This window comes from Octopus sinensis, linkage group LG1 (assembly GCF_006345805.1).
Source record: "Octopus sinensis linkage group LG1, ASM634580v1, whole genome shotgun sequence".
In the NCBI taxonomy this organism is placed as follows: Eukaryota; Metazoa; Mollusca; class Cephalopoda; order Octopoda; family Octopodidae; genus Octopus; species Octopus sinensis.
The window spans coordinates 204,547,804-204,570,268 of record NC_042997.1 but is presented as its reverse complement, the minus strand read 5'-3'; the positions used below and the strand labels follow the sequence as shown (position 1 = coordinate 204,570,268).

The window sequence follows — 22,465 nt, the reverse complement described above, 5'->3', positions numbered from 1 at the left end:
CTGACTGGCTCCCCATACCAATGATATGTAAAAAGCACCATCCGAACTTGCTGCAGTTGTAGAGCATTACTACTGAGTTGTGTTGAATGAAAAAAGTAATGATGTGAAGCTCGTGTAAGGTTTACCATTGGTGACAAGTTTGTTGTCTGCAAGTGGCAAACAGTAAAGGAGAAAGCAAGAGAAATTAACTCTGAAAATTGTGGATGGAAAGAGAATTGCCATTTTAACTCTGACATTTCAATAAAGTGAGAGACAGAGGGTGGGGGGTTATCTCTCTGAGATCTCTCAAGGAAAACCTATTTTTCTACAGATGTCTCATACTTATAGTTCTCCTAAAGCTAAAGCAATAACCTGGGAAGTTGAATGAGCTGCCTAAATCGAACTGTTTCACCTGAAATGGTGATGACAGGTAGCACAAACAAATTCTGACTGCAGAGTCCAAGAACAATGGACAGAGGCATGGGGAATGAGGTTTTGATTCTTGGTTGTGAAGTCAGTGTGTATCCACTTCATATCTTTCTGTATTTCTCCTAATTTTATAATGAATAATTGTGAATAAGCTTTATGATGAATATTATGAGTAAACTTTGTCGTGATATCTTTATATATAAAAGTGAGGTTGTGTGCTGTCTGTCTCCTACGATTTAGATTCCTAACTACCCCCACATTTTGCGGTGCAGTTTAACCAAAACCGGGTATCTTATAGTCGTGATTCATATCAAGCCCTTCTGGGTATTAGCGTGCGTCTACGATGAGTCTACGATTTAAAAAAAAATTTACCATCAATTTTTCCCATTTTTAATGCATTTTTGGCATATATAAGGGAAGTAACTCTCTAAAAATTTATTATTAAATCTCAGAACGTAAAAAGCTACAGTAACACCCCCCTCCTTTGTGGTTAGCCATATTGAGATGGCTATTATACTTTACATCTCTAAAAATGCTTATATAGTTATTTCCCTTACAAACCCGAGCAACGCCGGGCGATACTGCTAGTAATGCATATACATGTTAACCAATTGTGTTTCTATCCATTTCAGACAGACACATCTAAAGTTGAATAAACTTTAAAGAGACACTTCTGTACCAACAGTAAGTAGTTGCTTTTATTGAATCCTTCCTCATTAACAAGCCAATGAAAAGCTTCTATGTGGTTAGTGGATTTGTTAGAAATAGCAACTAAATATCCCTCATATTCACACCTTGCTGCCTTCAAAATCGAATAGATACATTAGATAATGTAGCCATGTTGTTGTTTGTTCCTTCTTGAGCCATGCCTGGCTCATAAGGGCCGGTTTCCCAGTTTTATTGGCATATAGGTTCCCCACCTGGATGGCTCGCTGGTCTTTTACAGGTGAGTTGCTAGATGCAGGAAGAAAGAATGAGAGAAAGTTGTGGTGAAAGAGTCAGCAGAAGTTTGCCATTCCCTTCTGCCGGGGCCACGTGGAGCTTAGGTGTTTCGCTCATAAACACACACATAGCCAAGTCTGAGATTCGAACCTACAATCCCTTGACCGCAAGTTCACTACTCTAACCACTAGGCCATGAGCCTCCACACTGTAGCCATAGACATGCTAAAATCAAGAGGATGGGCAAAGCTGGAATTATAGATTGAAACTGACCTGGGGTTAAACAACAACTTCTTGGGTTAAACTACTTCAATCATCATCATCATCATCATCGTTTAACGTCCATTCTCCATGCTAGCATGGGTTGGACGGTTCAACTGGAAATCTGGGAAGCCAGAAGGCTGCACCAGGCTCCAGTCTGATCTGGCAGTGTTTCTACAGCTGGATGCCCTTGCTAATGCCAATCACTCTGTGAGTGTAGTGGGTGCTTTTTACATGCCACCGGCACAGGTGCCAGGTGAGGCTGGCAACGGCTACGATCGGATTGGTACTTTTTACGTGCCACCGGCACGGAAGCCAGTCAAGGTGGCGCTGGCATCGGCCACGTTTGGATGGTGCTTTATATAAAGTAAATTTACATTGTTCCCACATGATAAATTGCCATTGTAAAGGTGAGGTCAGGTTCTGTGCCATAATTTACTTTACACCATGTGAACTGGCAGAGGTGTAAGAGATGCAGACAGAATCCCACATGGTGTTTGTTTGTTCTGGCTCTCTTCACTTTGAGTTGAAGTCCAACTGAGGTCAATTTTGCCTTCCATGTTTTCAGGATCAATAAAAAAGTAACAATTCAAGGTGATGGAGTGATGAAATTGTAAGACTGTTGAGATGGATACCTTGTGGTATTTGTGTCCAGCACTTTGTATTCAGATTTCAAGTCCTGCCATGGCCTACATGGGCGGTGGACTTAATCCATGCCCCAGGTTAATACCACAATGAAGTGTTTTAGCCATATTTAGCAGAGGCGCACTCTGTTGCAAGCATTCAGGTAGCTTTTCAGGTTGAGGATACCACCCTCCTATTAGTCTTCAAGGTGCTTTAACAGGTTCTGAGCACTGTCTTCTCCCCCGACTAAAAGATTAAAGTCAAATAAAACAACCAGCAGTTGGAAATCCAAATATTCTGTAAAGCAAAAATATTTTTATGTTCCAAGCATTTGGACATGATATGAAATGAAACGTAAGGATATATTTATTTTATTTAATCTTTTATTTGTTTCTGTCATAGGACTGCGGCCATGCTGGGGCACCATTTTGAAACATTTTTAGTCAATAAATTGACCCCAATAGTTAATCTCTGTTTTTGTTTTTTTTTGTTGTTTTTTTTAGCCAGGTACTTATTTTATAATAATAAAAATAATAATAATAATAATAATTGTGTACAGTGCTCAGGTGCACTACAACTCATCTAGTCTCACCTATTTTGCTAGTCTCTTTGCCATACTGCTAAGTTACAAGGATGTAGACATATGAATACCAGTTGTCAAGCAGTGGGGTCGGGTCGGGTCGGAGCAAGGACAGGCGCAAGGACACATGTGCATATATATATATATATATATGGAGATGTTTCAGTTTTGTCTACCAAATCCACTCATGAGGCTTTGATCAGCCCATGGTTAGAATAGAAGACACTTGCCCAACACGTCATGCAGTGGGACTGAACATAGAACCATGTGATTGGGAAACAAGGTTCTTACCACACAGCTATGCCTGCACCTATTATATGAATTACTTATAGGAGGAAGAAAGGTAGTGCCAGGGACGATGGACCTTTTATCAGGGGCTTTGAGATTGGTGGAATTGAAGGAGGAAGTGATTCCCAAATCAGAGAGGCCTGGCCTGAATGCTTGCGACACAGTGGATTTTGTTAAAGGCACCTAAGATGGTTAGATGGAGAGATTAAACCTAATAAGGGATTTAAGGGATTAAATCCGCTATTCTAACTGCAAAACTGATTTCAATTGAACCCAGCTATTATACCAAGAAAATAGCAGCTTTATAAGTAAACTATGTTGAAAACTCTGTTTAGATAAATAGGTTTTAAGCATGTCAATATATTTTAGTATCATAAATGAATTAATTACTAAGACTCTGAATATAAAGTGATATTATATACAGCAAAAACACATTAAGGGTAATCAATGAAACAAGTCCATTGATAGGATTTGAATTGGCTCAGATTGTTTTTCCCATCTAAAGAATTTCGGTACATTGATTTGTTTAGTTTACCTGTTGTTGTAGTTAATGTTTTCAGGAGAAATGCTGGTCTTAAACACCTGTGTGACTTCATTTGTTATCTTACTGTTGTCATTATACACCGTCACTAGTTTACATAGAATTACACAGAATTGGGAGTAAAGCAGTGCAAGGGGAATAACTCCTTCATATTTCTACCCCAAGGGAAGTAACTCTAATTACATATAATTATATATAGCACATACACACTTCGTTTTGGGATTCGGTTTGCAAGATTCTTTATGTGAGTTCGTGCGTTGAAGCATATTTTGTTGTGTCTGGGAAGAATCATTCTCCGTTAGTGCCTTATTATTTAACACACTCATGGGTAAAGTTTCTACTCATTTACTTATTTATTTTTCCTAAAATTTTCGTTTTAAGGCACTAAAAGAGAATGACTCTCCCCAGACAAAATGACTTTTAAAAAAATCAAATGATTCAGTTGTGACTTCATATATTTATGGTAATAATATTTCCTCTGGATAACTATTTACTCCAGTTCACCGAAAATAAAGGATGAAATAAACCTTGGACAACTCCAATCGCAGCACACACAATTATTGTTTGCAAAACCAACTGACTGCTGCGTATTTCTTCCTCCAGCTCTAGAGAGAGATTATGCACCTTCAGTCATTTGAGTCTGGCGAGTCGCCTATACAGTGTTAAGCACTTTACAGGTGCGAAACAAAGGGTCACTCTATGACTGGCCATTATTTTTAACTTCCCCAAAATACATTGTTGCTCCAATGCTTTAGAGCAGGGGTCGCCAAACTTTATCGACCCCCTTTAGCCACTTCTCCTTCTGCATCGAACACCTTCCTCATTTAAAATATCTTAATACCTTACCCTACCATATCTTAACTGCACACTGGGGACTGATGCTGGCAATTACAATGTTAGCTAAAATATACATGTACGACAAATTACGAAATTCTATTGAAGTGCCAGCCTCGCTTGGCACGTAAAAAGCACCCACTACACTCACGGAGTGGTTGGCATTATGAAGGGCATCCCGCTGTAGAAACACTGCCAGATCAAACTGGGCCTGGTGCAGCCTCCTGGCTTCCCAGACCCCGGTCAAACCGTCCAACCCATGCTAGCATGGAAAGCGGACGTTAAACGACGACGATGATGATGATGATGACACACTTCTTACATTCTAAAACTATATGTACGACTATACAGTATTAAAGTTTCAATTTTTATGAAATTGTTTTCACAGTTAGAAAATGTGGGAAAACACATCAAATTGCTGGAATATCTTTTATTGAAGTTGACAACATCAATGTGAAGGATGGCCATGGTGCTGACTACGTATTTTAAGCAGTACATCTGGGGGAGCTGGTCTTTTGCACGCTGACCAGCATTCGACTCTTTGGCTATCATCGACCCTGTTATTCCTCGCTGACCCATACAGGATCCATCAGACCCATTTTGTCAACCCCTGATTTAGAGTGTGCTTCTTTTCAGATATAGGAATTACTGACGATTCAATACACACACACACACACACACACAGACGTGTGTGTGTGTGTGTGTGTGTGTGTGTGTGTGAGGCAGTTTATGATGTCCTACTGAGCTCATCCAACTTGTTCTGCTGGGGTAAGTCAGAAAGTTAGTGTCACCAGCATACCCTTGCCTCTGTGCTTGAGGAGAAAACTCTGGTGTGCATCCTCAGTATCTGTCCAAAGGCCCTGGGAGAAGGACACTATCGCTGGAGGCATGATTCACTTTTGAAGGTCATAGGAGATACTACCAGACTGAGACTAGCCATTGTAAGCACCTCCTCTCATCACCTTTATCTAAGCTAGCATGAAGAAGACACAGCTGCTAGCTATGCTTCCTTTGACCTTCTTGCAACCACAAAAGTCTGAGAGCTGAAAGTCGACCTGGGAAGTAGCTGAAGTTGCCAGAAACTCTCACCTCAAGGTCACTAAGATCGGATATGAGGCTGATCTCAGAAGCATTCAATCAGGTGCATGGGCCCAAATGAGATTAAGAGATGGAAATATACTGAGCTGGTGATGCTGTGTCATAGCAACAAGTGACGAGCAAGGTGCAATCCAACTGAGGTGAGATGCAGAGGATTTGCAGGCCAGACCCTCTGCAGAACTTTCAACTTACTGGTCGTTGCAGTAACCAGTCGGTAGAAAGCCATCCATTTCGTTGTGGAAAAAGCAAAAGTGGCTGTGGGTCAGGTGGTGCAAGCCCTGGAAGGAGCAGTGCTGCCAGCAGTTTGTGATTCTGTTCCACAGTAACATTTGATGTCATGACAGGAGTTGTACGCCATTTGTTGAAAGTCACCTTGGCTTGGCCAATTCTGGTTGTCAGTCAATTAATCTATTTATTATTCTTTACCCATTTTCCATCCACACCAGGTCCTCAGTTTATATTATATACCCCAAAGTTTATAGTCTAACAACACTACCAAGCTCATTGATTCCATCAGGTGAAAGGAAAATTTGTTATAAATGATTTTTTAATGATTTTCACAGCTTTGATTCTCAGTAAACGAGCATATAATTGAATCAGCTTATCCTTTTTCTCATTCATGGCATTACAAGACAGAATTAGATATAAGCCTTCTCTTATCTGCCAAAACTCATCTCTTGTAATTCAAATGGTATCTGGCTACACAATTAGTAGCATTTACAGTTTATTAAAAATGAGTGGAACTCCAGCCTGACTGTCAATTAAATGTCATATAAATATTATAGTAGTATCCAGCAATGCCAGACGATTGTATGACAAGACATTAACAGTAGATATAGAATAGGTATTTCTGATACCTTCAGAAAGGCTGCTGTAATGCAAAAGTACATCTAGTGTTCGAAGATAACATCACAACACGTGACTGATAATCTCTACAATGTTTAGAGTCAAATACGTGCAATTACATAACATATGGCAACATTCCTTTTGCTTTCTATGTGTGAATGTATTGTAAAAGTTCAGGCATTTATATATATATATATATATATATATATTATATATATATATATATATATATATATACACTCACACACTCACACACACACTAGAGTAGATGGTGGGGGCTGTAGGGGTGGTCCTCCCTGGTGGCACTTTTGGGTCAGCTGTAGGCAATATGTGCTTTTTATGGGGCCCGGGGGCGGCAAATGGAAGCTGAGTGGCACACGCTCAAGCTACGCTAGTGTGTATATATATATATATATGTGTGTGTGTGTGTGTATGTGTACATATATATATAAAAGCAGACAGACAGATAAATGTATGTGTATATATATATGCATCTATCTATCTATGTCTGTCTGCTTCTCACTCTCACCTGCTCACTCTCTCCCTCACCTTCGCTTCTACTCATGTATGTATATGTATATACATGCATACACACATACATATATACATGCATGCATGCATGCATACATACATACATACATACATACATACATACATACATACATACATACATACATTCATACATACATACATACATACATACATACATACATACATACATACATACATACATACATACATACATACATACATACATACATACATACATACATACATACATACATGCATGCATGCATGCATGCATGCATGCATGCATATATGTATGTATGTCATTATTTAGTTATATTTCAAGATTTCTTGCCAGTAGAAAAAGAATCGGTTTCTAACCAAGATCCAGGTTAAACTTCATTAGGATATTTTTGCCTGTACGAAGTCTTATCAATTAGTATCCAGACTGTTGTCATAGTAATGAAACACACAGTGTGAAGCCGCTTGGCAAAAATTGACCTTGGACTCTGCTGTGCATGTACATCTGCACTAAGTTTTAACATTCTAGCTCACTTCTGCTGTTTACAGCACAGCTTGGTAGGAAGGTGTGTAGCATGTAATCATCGCACTGACCATGACAGAGAAAGTTGTCATGGCGATACCTGCTCAGAGTCCTATGCAAAGTTGCACACAGTGTCTGGAGAGGAGGGTATGAGCCACACACAAATGTATGAGTGGTTCAAAGATGGCTGAAAAATGTCGATATTGATGAACATTCTGGGAGACCCGCAATCAACAGAACTGAGAAAATTATCGCAGATGTGCATGCAGCTGTGAGAAGTAATTATCAAATCACCAACCGTGAGTTATCAGAGGTTGCACAGATTAGTTATAGTTCAGTTCAGTCCATTATCACTGAAGATTTGGATTTGAGATGCATGTCTGCCAAGTTTGTACTAAAACTGCTTTCGGCTGACCAAGAAGGCATTTGGGTTTCAAGAACAATAGTGATACTGTAGATGAAGCATTGAGATAGTTTGGGCTGAAAAGAGCTGACCAATGGAATCAGTAGAATGCCACTCAGACACAGGACCAGGGTTGATCAACCTAGACCAGGTCACCTGGATGAGGGAGAATGTTGTAAGACTCAAAATATTCATTGACTCCAGGATATGACACTGACAATATATCCAGATATTGTTTCTGTAGATGTATGTGTAACTATTATATAAATATAAATGGTGGGGTGTATACATATATGCATGCATACACACACCCACCCACACATGTACATGTAATATATATATATATGTGAGAACAGAGAGAATGAGGGCGAAAGAGAGATGATGGTGGGGGAGAAAGAAACAGAGAAAGCTGTTGGAGTATTTGTGTGTGGGCAAAAACTAAAATGAAAGGTGTACAGAGGTAAGGAGAAAATGTTTTAAAACGTTTTGTATAATAAACAGATTCATGATACACCATGAGAAACCTGCTATAAAAATGCTATTTATTTCAGTAAAGAGCCATTTCTGCATCAGTTAGGAATCAAGTTGCAGTAATTACTCACCTCCGTTAAGGTCAACCACCTGCATCACTTGTAACGTTAACTTCTATTACGTTGTTGCTTCAATGAAAGACTTTTCAGCTAACACAAAATCACATTTAGTTTCCATCCTCAGTAAGATCACTCAGAGAATTACCAATCCAGGGGTTACTAGTTTAGGTTCATAAAAAGTAGCTAAACATTTTCAAGTAGTAGCAAATTACATAACTAACCTAAAAAAGATCATTTTGTTCATAAATTTAAAAAAAAACAATATTTGCCTGTTCAAGTTTAATTGATAATTTAATTGGTAATTTGATAAGACTTTTTCATTTAAAAATTATAATTTTAGAATAGCAGGTAACCCTCATTTAAAAGGAGATTAGTAATGGACAATGCTACAAAGTAGTGTAATCTATCACTTGTAACTTTATCTGGCAACCCTGCTCCACCTTCCTCTCATTCACATTTTTTATCTTTCTCCTTCACTATCTATCTATTTATCTATCTATCTATCTGCCTGTCTGTCTATCTATCTATGCATTCATCAATCCCTCCCTCCAGCCATCTATCTATCTATCTATCTATCTATCTGTCTATCTATCTATCTATCTATCTATCTATCTATCTATCTATCTATCTATCTATCTATCTATCTATCTGTATGTCTGTATGTTATCTCTCTCTCTCTCTCTCTCTCTCTTCCATTCTCTTTCACATACAGCAATAATGTTGCTAATAGTTAGCGTAACGAATCAATCAGTCAATGAATACATCATTGATCTCACTCTAATATTAATAAACAGATTCAGTAAGGGAGCCTATACATTGTTACTTAATCAGCTAGAAATAGCAGATAAATCTCCCTCTGAAATCACATTCTGTGGTCTTAAATACGAAAAAGATACATAAGATAAAACAGCCTGCGTTAGCCCCTCAAAGATGAAACAGGCTGAACTGGAATGTCTTTGATCGTTGGTCTGCTCAGTCAGCATGGGCTCTGATGCTAAGAAGTGATAAGGTCACTAAGTGAAGTCTTTCATAAACACAATGAGTCCTCGGTAAATTGTTATTCAGAAAAGTCTAGCTTTGCCATTTGTTGAATATGTACCTATGGATTACATTAGATTACATCATAATATTGGAACGGCTACACATGTAATTGAAAGGACAGCTTTGCCACAGACCCAGAATGGGATAGAAATGTGGAGGGAAGCAGATTAGTCATGTGGTTGGGTGATGCATGAATTAAAGTATAAACCACAAAATTCCTGTCAAGTGACAAAAGATAGGAAAATGAAGTTTTTTAATCTATAACACAACACAGTTATTGGATTTGGTTTGCAAGATTCTTTATGAGTTCGTGTGTTGAAGCATATTCTGTTGTGTCTGGGGAGAGTCATTTTTTTTTTTTTGTGGTGGGGGTGCCTTATTATTATCGAAAAGGTTGCAAAACGCAACGAAAATTTTAGGACAATAAAAATAAGAAAAAAGTGGAAATTTTACCGGTGAATGTTTTAAATAATAAGGCACAAAAAGAAAATGACTCTCCCCAGACACAACACAGTTACATCTTACTTTAAGTGAAAGCGATCACACATGGAAAAACTCTCAGAAAAAGAAGTACAGGCAGATGATGAAGGATGCGGGGGTAGGTTGAGTTGCATCAGGGAAAAGGCAGGAAAGAAGAGAGCAGAAAGCTTGAGGTTTGATATGACCAGGAAAGAAGGAAGAAAGAGGTTATTTTGTTTTGTTGCTATGCACATATGGTGTGTATAGGTCATGGACTTTAGGTTAAACCTCATTCTGGAAATAATTCTTGTGAACCATAAGGGGAGTGGTGCTCTGCAGCCTTAGAGTATCAAAGAGCTTATCGTTTGTTAGGCTTGATAAAGAAAAGTGGACTTTAGAAGTGAAAGTAGTAATAGTTGCTCTTTGAAGAAAGGTTGGACTCAGTACTAAAGGTACATAATTTAGGCAGTATAAAGAACCAGCCATCACCCATAGATGCATATGGCTTGGTAACATATACCATGCTTTCAGAAATTGTTTTAGGTGCCTATGTAGTCACTGCACACAAAGGCACCATCCTGACTCTCCCAAACATTGATCCAATGGAACCTCCAGAATGTGACAGCTAGAGAGAGAGAGAGAGAGTTTCTCCAATACTCGGCTGGTGTTTATATTCAGCTGAATGAACTAGAGCAATGTAAAAATGAAGTGCCTTGCTTAAAGATACAATGAGCTTCCTGGTCCAGGAATGGAACTCAAGAGTTTGCAATCATGAACCAGACACCCTAACCACTTGGCCTATGTGCTTCCACACACTGAATAATGTTGTCCGAAACTAAAGAGGCAGTAGTCACAACTGGAGCATATTTGACCACATGTCGTCAACTGGATCAGGACTGAATTAGGGTTAAACAACAATAGCTACAACAACAACAGCAGTAGCAGCAACAACAACAACAACAGTTGCTGTTTTTATCTAAATATTTAGAATTTCTCTTGTGTCAAGGAAGAAAAAAAACAGCTTGAGCGTGTGTGTGTGTGGGCACGCATGTGTGTGTATATGTAGTAAACATATTTTTCTGCGAGTAAGTTATTGTGAGCTATAACTTTGCAAACATCAGTTTCAAAGAATGGTTCTTGGCTATAAAACTTTTTATTTCCTTCTAGACAGTAACTATAGCAACAGTGTCAGAACAACTTGAGAGAAGAATACATTATATATACATATATATATATATATATATATATATATATATATATTTGAAGAATTCTGTGCAAAAGTTCTTACGTTAGTTCGTTTTATTGTTGTATTTAAGCTAATACCATTGTTAGATCACGTGTTGCTTACATTTCTTTAGAATGATAGTAAGAACAACAAAGGCTGGGAAAATATCATAGAATTATTTTCAGAATGAAGTTTAACCTTAAGTCCATGACCTATACACATCATCTGTGCATAGCAACAACAAAATAACCTCTTTCTTCCTTCTTTCTTGGTCATATCAAACCTTAAGCTTTCTGATCTCTTCTTTCCTGCCTTTTCCCTGATGCAGCTTAACTTCCCATCCTTCACCATCTCTTCTGTGTTTTTTTTAGAGTTTTTCCGTGTGTGACCAAATTCACTTGAAGTAAGACGTAATTGTGTTGTGTTATATGATTAAAAAACTTCATTCTCCTGTCTTAACAGAGGAATTTTGTGGTTTGTACTTTACCAAATAGTAGTAGTAGCAGTAGTAGTAGTAGTAGTAGTGGTGGTGGTGGTGGTGGTGGTGGTGGTGGTAGTAGTAGTAGTAGTAGTAGTAGTAGTTGTAGTAGTAGTTGTTTAATGCCAGGTCAACTCAGATCAAGAACTATGATCAAAGATATTCACATCATGAATTGTTTGTTTTTATCAGAAAATACATGGACTTAATCCATCACCCATTTTCACACCATCTGGTTTTTGAGTGCCTTCAAAAGAGTCCACTTCGTGGCAAATATTCTCGGACCAGGTTTCCTTTCTTCCGCCCTACAAAGCCTTAGAATCCCTGTAAAAAGTTATGAGCATTGCCCTTTCTTCCTGAATAAAAGACAGGGTAATAAAAAAAAAACATTAGATTATTTAATGTGTCCCTTTATTAAGTTGCTAGGATGTGTCATAGCAGTGATTAAAAATGCCAGAGCAACTCAATGTCTAACGCCAAGGTGTAACTTTGGGACAGATCACCAGGTTCAAATATCTGGATGCTATCATAGAACAATCGGGAGATGAAGGCTATGAAATAAGAGCACAATTTGAGGCTGCAAAATCAGTCTTAAAATCATTTGATACATTTTGGAAAGACAGAACTCTTAACAAGAACATTAAATTGAAAATTTCTGAAGATACAATGTTGGTCTGTTGCACTCTATAAATGTGTAAGCATGACCCTAAAAGCAAACAACACTGCAAAACTCAAAGCTTTTGGAACAATGTGCTACTAAAGAGTGCTTAGGATCAGCTGGGTTAACCATTGAACAAATGAGTCAATTCTTGAAGAAATAGGAATAGAAAGTGAATTTTTGACATCTCTTAGGAAGTGGAAGCTGCAGGGCCCAGAACTTCGGCATCCACATCCTAAAGAGAAAAGTCAATGGGAAACAAAGAGAGATACCAAAAAGATGTTGGATGGATGACATTAAAGAATGGACATGAACTTAAGCTGAATACACAACCATAAACAGAGGCAGGAATCAATGGCAAGAGATGGTGCATGTGCCCATGGTCCCCAGCTCTCAGTAACATGAATTAGAATGAGCAGGGGCAGGATAGGATGTGGTTTTAAGGAAAGTTAGCTGCTATTTTTAGTAATATCAAAGAAACTTCTTCATAAGCTTGGGTTAATAAAGTGAGAGATAGGACAATATTTCCGTCTTTGTTGAAGTATGACAAAGTATTGTTGTTGTTGTTCAGCCTGAGATCAACTCTAAGGCTAAATATATTTTTAGACTAGTGGGGCTGGGATTAGGAGACATTCATGCATTTCTCCTTATTGATTTTTAACTTAGATGGAAATTGTAGTTGTGATACCTGTGCCAGTGGCATGTAAAAAGCACTACCCAAACATGGCCGATGCCAGCGCCGCCTTGACTGGCTTCCATGCCGGTGGCACGTAAAAAGCACCAACTGATCGTGGCTGTTGCCAGCCTCCTCTGGCACCTGTGCTGGTGGCATGCAAAAAGCACCCACTACTCTCACAGAGTGGTTGTCGTTAGGAAGGGCATCCAGCTGTAGAAACATTGCCAGATCAGAGTGGAACCTGGTGCAGCTTCCTGGCTTCCCAGAGTCCGGTCAAACCGTCCAACCCATGCTAGCATGGAAAACGGACATTAAACGATGATGATGATGATGATGATGATGATGGAGAGCCTTTAGATTTGTTTGTAAAATAAAGAACAATATGGTGTGTCTTCCCTTCTCTAACTTTCCTGCTATCTCTAATGGACTAAACCAACATACCAACCACACAATTAGATATATTCCCATCTGGAACTAACTTACTTCTTTGGTATTTTCTCAGGCTTTTAGAAAAACAAGATGGAATAAAAAGGTAATGTTAGATATTAAATAAGATGCGTCATGATAAAAGAATGAGGATTGCTGTTTTTAATTCAAGGGCAAATTAGTACGATTTAAGAATATCTTTAAAATATGTTTCAACTATCAAAATTTGTGATCATGTACATCAGCATATAACTGTCTTTAATTTAGGTATAAGGCCAGCAGGTTTGAAGAGAAGGGGTGAGTCAGTAATGGTAGTGCTTGTATGATATGCAAGTAGGTATGCTTGTCAAATGAGTAGAGTTATTCGTTTCTAGTAACCTGCAAAAGCATGTCTAGCCATGGGGAAATATTACCTTGCATGGAAACAGGTAGGTTTGGTGAGAGGAAAGACATCTGGCCATAGAAAATCTGCTTTGATAAACTGACCCATGCAAGCATGGAAGAATGGATGTTAAAACAATGGCGACAAGATATAACTATATATTTGTGTGTGTGTGTGTGTGTGTGTGTGTGTGTGAAGACAGGTGGCTTAATGGTTAGGATATTTGGCTCACGATTGTAAGGTTATGAGTTCAAATCTTAGTGACACATTGTGTCCTTGAGCAAAAACACTTGATTTCATGTTGCTGCAGTCCACCCAAGCCAGCATAGAAACCGTCCAACCCAAGCCAACATGGAAAGCAGACATTAAATGATGATGATAATAATGATGATGATATTAAGAATGAGGCAGGCTGGTTTATGGGATTACCTTAGGTTTCCTGTCCATAAAGGGTTTAGCTTTAAGGTATATTGTTGTATCCTAAAAGCCTTCCCTATTTTTGATATATACTGCTCTATATCTTAGAGTGTGCTTCTTCTTTCGGATTTATGTTTTTTACAAACAATATATATATATATATATATATATATATATATATATATATATATGTATATATATGCACCTGTTTGCTAGAAAGAAGAGTTAAAATGCTCCAAAACCACACATCACTCACTATATGTAAACACACACAGAGAATGTAGCAAATACATTTATAAATAATAATAATAATAATAATAATTGTGTACAGTGCTCAGGGGCACTACAACTCATCTAAAGTGTATATATAATCAGGTGTAGTTTCGGCGGATTTCGGAAAGCATGAGGGCCTTAAAGGATGCAGTGTCATGGCAGTCAACAACTGACGCAGGCAGTTTATTCCATGCTTCAGCAACTCTGAGCGTGAAAAAATGTTTCCGAAAGTCATGGGAGCTGTGTTGTTTTCTGACTTTGTAGGCATGTCCACGTGTGTTAGATACATGGAGATCAAAAAGGTGTTCAGTGTTGTTGTTGGTGAGGTGGTTGATAACTTTGTGGGCGTTTACCAAGTCCGTCGCCAGACGCCGGAGCTTCAGTGAATCCATGCCCAGGGAAACAAGGCGCTCAGAATATGGTAGGTGTCTGATGGAGGGTATGCGTTTGGTTGCCCGTCTCTGGACAGATTCCAGGAGGTCAATGTTCTGAGCAAGATAGGGATTCCAAACTGATGATGCGAATTCCAAGTGTGGTCGTACCATAGCTGTATACAGTTTTAAATAGATGGCTGGAGAGCGGCTAACAAAAGTCTTGCTGAGTGATGCCAAGACACCCTCGGCCTTCTTGAAAAATTTATTTGGCTTTTGATTTATACTTGCTTGCTAATGTTCATTTGGAAGTCAAAGGGCCTTTAGCTGAACAGATGCACACACATAGGTAAATATATTTTTAAAATAGCTTACATAGTAAACCTAGCTGATGGGCTTTAAGTATCAGTTCGGCACAGACAGCAAAATCAATTGATACTGGGATATCTACCCTTCTCTTTGTACTTTTATAAATTGGGATGACCGTTTTTCTAAATGGATTTGCTACATTCTCCCTATGAGTTTACATATAGTGAGAGATACATGGTTTTGGAGAGTTTTAACTCTTCTTTCAAACACACAGGTACATATTGTACCCTGACTCTATATATATATATATATATAAGTTCAGCAAAATTTAGATTCAGATGAATATGGTTCTTAAGCTAAAGGCACCAGAATTTGGTATGGTATTATCCATATAAATCAAATGGGGTGATTATAATCAAAATAAGCAACAAGGATATCCAAGGTAGTGTAGTACAATCGTTTCATACTACTTCATTTAATTAAACAATGTAAGTATTACAACTGATGTAATACTTACATTGTTTAATTAAATGAAGTAGCATGAAACGATTGTACTACACTACCTTGGATATCCTTGTTGCTTATTTTGAGTATATATATATACATACATACATACATACATACATGCGTTTATCAATTCGTGTTGCAAGATTCCTGATGTGAAATCATGTGTTGGAACAGATATTGTTGTATTTCAGGGTGGTCATTTTTTGTTTTAGCCAAATAAACACATACACTATATATTTTTTCTTCATTCATTTATTACTGTTCTTATTTTATTTTTTTAACTCATATATACATAAATGCTGAACAATGAAAATGAATGCTCAATGAATGGATTATACAATAACGCTAGGATAAATTCATTGAGAGGTTTTGTTACATTGTAACAAAGTAAAGGCAGGTATGTATGAAGTGCAACATCAAGAAGATAGGGTAAAACGCAACATTGCACCATGTTGCCTAAGAGCAAATATCAGTATACCACAGAACAGAATAATTTGTATGTGTATATGTGTGTATGTGTGCGTGTGTATGCACCCTTGTCTCGACATCATGAGATGGTTGTAAATGGCATCACTGTCATACAAGCAATGTTGTTAATTTCCAGTCTTTCATGAAAAAATACATCTGGTCATGGGGAAATATTACCACTGCTTGGAAATAGATAAATGTTGGTGACAGGAAGGGCATCCTGCCATAGAAAATCACTCACAACAAATGTCATCTGACTCATGCATGAAAAAGTGAACAATAAATGATAATTATGATGATGATAAATAAAGCAAAAATTTCTATCAGAAATGCTGCACTCCTTTTTGGCTGCCTCCCAGTAACATTTTCAGATTAAGTTCCAACTGTTGTTCTGTTGCTAATATTGTTCTTTTAATATTTATGATATGTATTACTTTATAGTGTCTCACCCCCAACTTTCGCTTTTCAAGAGATATTATTTTGCCATTATTTGAGATCAAAGCATCCCGTTTTGAGGTAGAAAAAGAGATATTTTGGTGGAGGGTCAAAATCATGATGAGCTTTTTCAGTGAACCCTTAAGTTTCACTTCTCTTATGCAACTAATATCATGGGTAAAGTTACTAACTGGGTGGAGTGTGTGTGTATGCCTGAACATGTGTTTGTATGTACATACATTATATGTATACATATATAAATATATATATAAAGTAACAAACTGAGGAAAAGAAATCCTTCAAAGGGATGTGTTAAATATCCAATCACTGGTATGTCAGTCAGATGCCATATAAATATTGGTATAATTCAATTATAAACATAAATTAAATATAGAGATACTCTATTGACAATCCAATAATTTATTTATATCACAATATTACATTAAATACTATGAATATATAACATAATATGATTCACTAAATTCTCCCTTCCATGGTGTGCGAATAACAATCATTATTTAAGTAACTTCAAATCTGGTTACCCCTAAAAAATTAGTAAATTTGATTTCCAGTGCTGTAGCCTAATATATATTGGAGCAATCTCGAGTATAACCAGCCGAAATTGCAAAGATAATCTGGAACTCAACTGAGGAAAGAAAACTCTGAATGACCAGTCCTTGTTTTCTTTACATTGTCTGTCTGTATGTTTTGCATTCTTGTCCTATTTTTGTATTTTATATATATACTGGCGTTAGGAAGGGCATCCAGCTGTGGAAACTTTACCAGATCAGATTGAGCCTGGTGCATCCTCTGGCTCACCAGTCCTCTGTCAAATCGTCCAACCCATGCCACCATGGAAAGCTGACGTTAAACGATAATGATGATGATGATATGGGGTATTTTGGTTATCACATATACAGTCTTAAGTTCATATTAGCAATAATTACGGAATTCTTCCTGCAATAGATTACGTAAACAAAGAGAGAAATTTTCATCAGGTTTCTATTCATATCTACTTCTGAATTATCCCTCTGAGAAAATAATAAATATAGAAGATTATTATTAGTTAATTTAAACAATAATTAATTTTTTTTTATACCAACTAATTCAAATAGATAAAAGAGCTGTTGTGTTGAAGATGTAATTGTTTATATATTTTTTGTTGCTGTTATACGTAGGAGAAGACTTAGATACTTAATTATATACATCTATATACACATATATTTTGTTGTTCTATGTTGTGGTGACAAGTGACTATCTCGGACATGAAAGGGTTTCAATTGGTATGTGTTTGAGACATAATGGAGTGAATTTCGATGGTTGTGGATTGCACTACCTTGATTGTATTGTTCGTTAAAGTTTTGTTTTTTAATTGTAATCGATGAATGATTGAATAGTTAACGCTCATGCTCATACACAGACATTTGAATTAATTTTTACAATCCAGCCATCCTTTCACGCGGAATTTCATCTTTTCTCAACCAAAGACCCTGAATTGACTATATATATATATTGGAACTGTGATTGTGTATATCAGAAAAAATATAAGCTGAAACAATTTGTTGGCCTTTTATGGATTTTATAATTATTTATATGATCTTGAGCAAAGCACTTTATTTCACGTTGCTCCAGTTCACTCAGCTGTAGAAATGAGTTGCGACGTCACTGGTGCCAAACTGTATCGATCTTTGTCTTTCCTTTGGATAACACTGGTGGCGTGGAGAGGGGAGGCTGGCATGCATGGGCGACTGCTGGTCTTCCATAAACAACCTTGCCCGGACTTGTGTCTAGGAGGGTAACTTTCTAGGTGCAATCCCATGGTCATTCATGACCGAAGGGGGTCTTTATATGATATTATGTTATGTTATATATTATATTCATAGTATTTAATATAATATTGTAATATAAATAAGACTTTCTTGCTTCCTGAGCATTAAACTTTGTCTGTTTTTTTTTTTTGTAAATTCTCACCACACACACACACACACACTCATATATATATATATATATATATATATCTGTGTGTGTGTGTATATATATATATGAATATATATATATATATATATATATATATATATATATATATTTATGTCTCTGGGGTCGATAATAAGTACCAGTTTCGCACTGGAGTCGATGTAATCGACTTAATCCATTGTCTGTCCTTGTTTATCCCCTCTATGTTTAGCTCCTGTGGGTAGTAAAGAAATATTATAGTCTGGCTAAATATATATATATATATAATCGATTGAACCAGCCAGATCCTGGTCTGGTGGTACGTAAAAAGCACTATCCGACCGTGGCCGATGCCAGCACCGCCTCGACTGGCTTCCTGTGCCGGTGGACATTAAAATACACCAATCTGACCGTGGCCGTTGTCCAGCCCCGCTGGCACCTGTAGGTGGCACGTAAAAAGCACCCACTACACTCACGAGTGGTTGGCGTTAGGAAGGGCATCCAGCTGTAGAAACATTGCCAAATTAGACTGGAGCTGGTGCAGCCTTCTGGCTTCCCAGACCCCGGTCGAACCGTCCAACCCATGCTAGCAGGAGAACGGACTAACGACGATGATGATGATGATGATATATATATAATAACAATAATCCTTGGATGGAATTTATAAACATTTAATGCATCACTACATGCATTTCCACAAATCACATGACTCTTAAGATCACAGTCCATGATCGTGGGATGATTACAGTGTAGTCTGTAGCATCAGGCTGAATATCCTCATACCCACATAACTCACTTAACCTTCATACTGGTAAAAAGTGATAAACATCCCTCTGTTGTACATCCACTAATGTTATATCGCCTGAAGAAAAGAATCGATGATGGTGATCAACCCGGTGCCCACGGATATTATGGACTACTCTGTGATCATCCCAGAAATATGGTCTGTGATCTTAAGAGACTTGTGATTTGAGGAAACATGCATAGTGGTGCAGTAAATGTTCATAAATTCCATCCAAGGATGTGGAGTTAACATCGAAGGTATCACCCACATTGTAAGTAGTTGTCTGAAACTGTCATCATGGAATTACCTACCAATGAGACATGATGTTGTAGCTAGGATACCTTATAATAAAATCCATCAGAATGATAACCCGAAGGACAAAGAAATAAGAACCCACAGTATGGTAGAAGCCATAACCACTCATAACGAAAAGGAGTACTGGTGAAATGTCCCAGGGAAAACTTCAATAAAATTTAAACATAATAAACTTGACATAGGGATTTGGGACAAAGAAGAGAAACTGTGTACAGTAATAGAAATCAGCCAAAAGATCGGTGAAAAAGAAAATACCTACATTGAACTACTGAGAAATAAACAGTTTCTCTACTCACATTACAAGTTCAAGTTTACACCTGTAATTAATGAGGCACTGGAATATGTAACATGCTGGCTAAGTACCAATCTTGAGAAATTAAGCTTCTCAAAACCCGAAAGGAGAAAGCTGATTCAAAGACTTCAGATCAAATCCATCACTGGAACTGTAAAAGTCTGTGAAACTTTCCAGAAGTTTATCATTTAAATATATATGAGCATGTCTAGATATGTAAGTTTTTGCATGAGAATACATACATAAACAAAACATACAAATCTGCACATATACATGCATGCATACATACACACACACACACACACACACACACACACACACACATACATACATACATACATACATACATACATACATACATACATACATACATACATACATACATACCCTGTTGTTGATCATGAAATTCCAATGAAGGAACCTTGGATCTAGGTTAGAAACTGACTCTTTTTCTATTGGCAAGAAATCTTGAAATAAAACTGAATAATGCATGTATGTATGTGTGTATGCATACTTACATACATACATTCATTCATACATACACAATATATCCTGTCTATTGACTGAAACCAGTAAAAGAAATATTAAAAAGCTAGTAGCTGGTGTAAATTTATATTCCACTAATGAGGTCATAATAAGACCAACCAAAAGAGGTCCAGAGTTGTCTCCCATATTTGTCTAAATAATTAAATAATATGAGTCATTAAGTCTTTCATCACATCGTATAATTTTTTCTAATTAGAAGTTTGATATTCCTTTCATCAAATGTTATGTTAGCTTCTGGATTCAATGTTGGTTTTGTTTGTTACAGTTACTCACAAACTGCAGGCTAATCCCTGTATGCTGCCAGAGTGAACTGATGGATGACCATGCTGACACAGCCATAACTGGGAAGGCAGAACGAAGAAGGTAAATATCTTTATAGACTTGTTTGTGGACATCATAAAACATGATGGCAATTCTAATTATAGAGAAAGCTTTCTGCAAAAAAGAAAAGCAGTGTTTGTTTTTTGTGATAATGTTTATCACAAAAATATATATATTCTATATTATTGTGGTTTATTAAAAAATGATGAGAAAATTAAAGATAAAACACAGGAAATGTTCATAATGCATGTATGAATGCATGCATTTATGTATGCATGTATGTATGTCCAATTATTTCTATGTCCCCGCGTATGATACATCCTTAAGACATTTATTGGATGGCCATTGACTCTCAAGAGTTCCTCCGCCCTTTGACGGGTTTTGTTTTTCATCCCGCAGGGTATCCAATAAACACCCTACTCACCAAGCAAGCTTAGGGGGTTGCCGGTTTAGTCGCCGACGACCCGACCATGCAACAGGTTGTACTGGGTTGCATGTTACCAGTAGCACTCGAAAGTAACTGAATACCCGATTGCGCGGTTAAACCATTGGGAGTGAAGGACTCCTAGCCTTTGTTAGGGCATCCCTCTAGGAGAAGGTAATTCAGGTAACTGGGATAACTCCGACATAAAACCTGCAGCTCAGTGGTTACTGATGATGTTGACTTGTTCTTCTTTTCAGACTATGGCTGCTGCTGCTTAGTGAGTGGGATTGACTTAGTGCATGACCTTTCCTCACTTTAGAAAAAGTCTTCTTGCACAGGCATTGCACGATAACAACATTGATTAAGCTTCGTGCAATGGCCATACTCGATAACGAGGGGACAGCCACCATGTATGTATGTATGTATGTATGTATGTATCTTTGTGTTTGTCTGGCTGGATCTATGTATATATATATAAAATGAATAATTCGTGCCATCCAGTTTTGAATCATTAATTATTCCTTAATTGCATTGTCTATCACTGGTGATGGTCACTCCAACTTGTTATACCTCTACATCAACATGCTATCATTTAAATTCCATCTCTCTAACTCTCTCTTTCCCTGTTTCTTACTCTGGACAGGGTGACTGACACATCATCTTACCACTCATTATCATTTTACTTCCCCTGCTGTCACTCACTTTCTATTGTCATTGACACTCTCCTACATTCAGACTGTGATGTTTGTGTGACAGATAAACTGAGCATCCTTCCACTCATTCATTCTCTATTGTTGTTTCACTTCCTTCTATACTGAGTGGCAAAATGATGCATCACTCTCACTGGAAGACCATCACCCAAAGACCATCACAGTTTGAGGGAACTCGCTTCCCATGATACGTGGGGCATCATATGGATTGTAAATAAGCCTATTGTTCTGAGCATTGCACAAATGGTCCTGACAAGTTCTTTTCATCTGAGAAGAACCAATTTGTTCCTGACTCAACAATATGCCTCCGATTATTCCGGTACTTCTTTACATTCACTAAGCATCTCTCCTTAGCTGACACATTAAATGCCAGCGTCACCTGACTGGCATCCATGTTGGTGACATGTAAAAGCACCATCCGATCGTGGCCATTTGCCAGCCTCCTCTGGCCCCTGTGCTGGTGGCATGTAAAAAGCACCCACTACACTCACGGAGTGGTTGGCGTTAGGAAGGGCATCCAGCTGTAGAAA

General features: G+C 37.7%; 1 protein-coding gene across 26 annotated transcripts in view; it reads left to right on the top strand.

Moving 5' to 3' along the window:
- Positions 1-22,465, top strand: part of LOC115209260 (tripartite motif-containing protein 45) — a 273,682-nt gene that overhangs the window by 95,745 nt on the left and 155,472 nt on the right. For 23 of the 26 annotated variants that reach the window (XR_005001759.1, XR_005001763.1, XR_005001758.1 and 20 more), the window contains 2 exons: positions 1,041-1,092; positions 20,746-20,843. Coding sequence is in view for 21 of the 26 variants with exons in the window: in XM_029777630.2 (XP_029633490.1) it covers positions 20,794-20,843 (50 nt within the window). In the remaining 5 variants the exon portion in view is untranslated. Of the gene's footprint in view, positions 1-1,040; positions 1,093-20,745; positions 20,844-22,465 lie in introns of those variants that run through there. The other 3 variants (XM_036508501.1, XM_029777568.1, XM_029777576.2) reach the window with 2 other exon arrangements.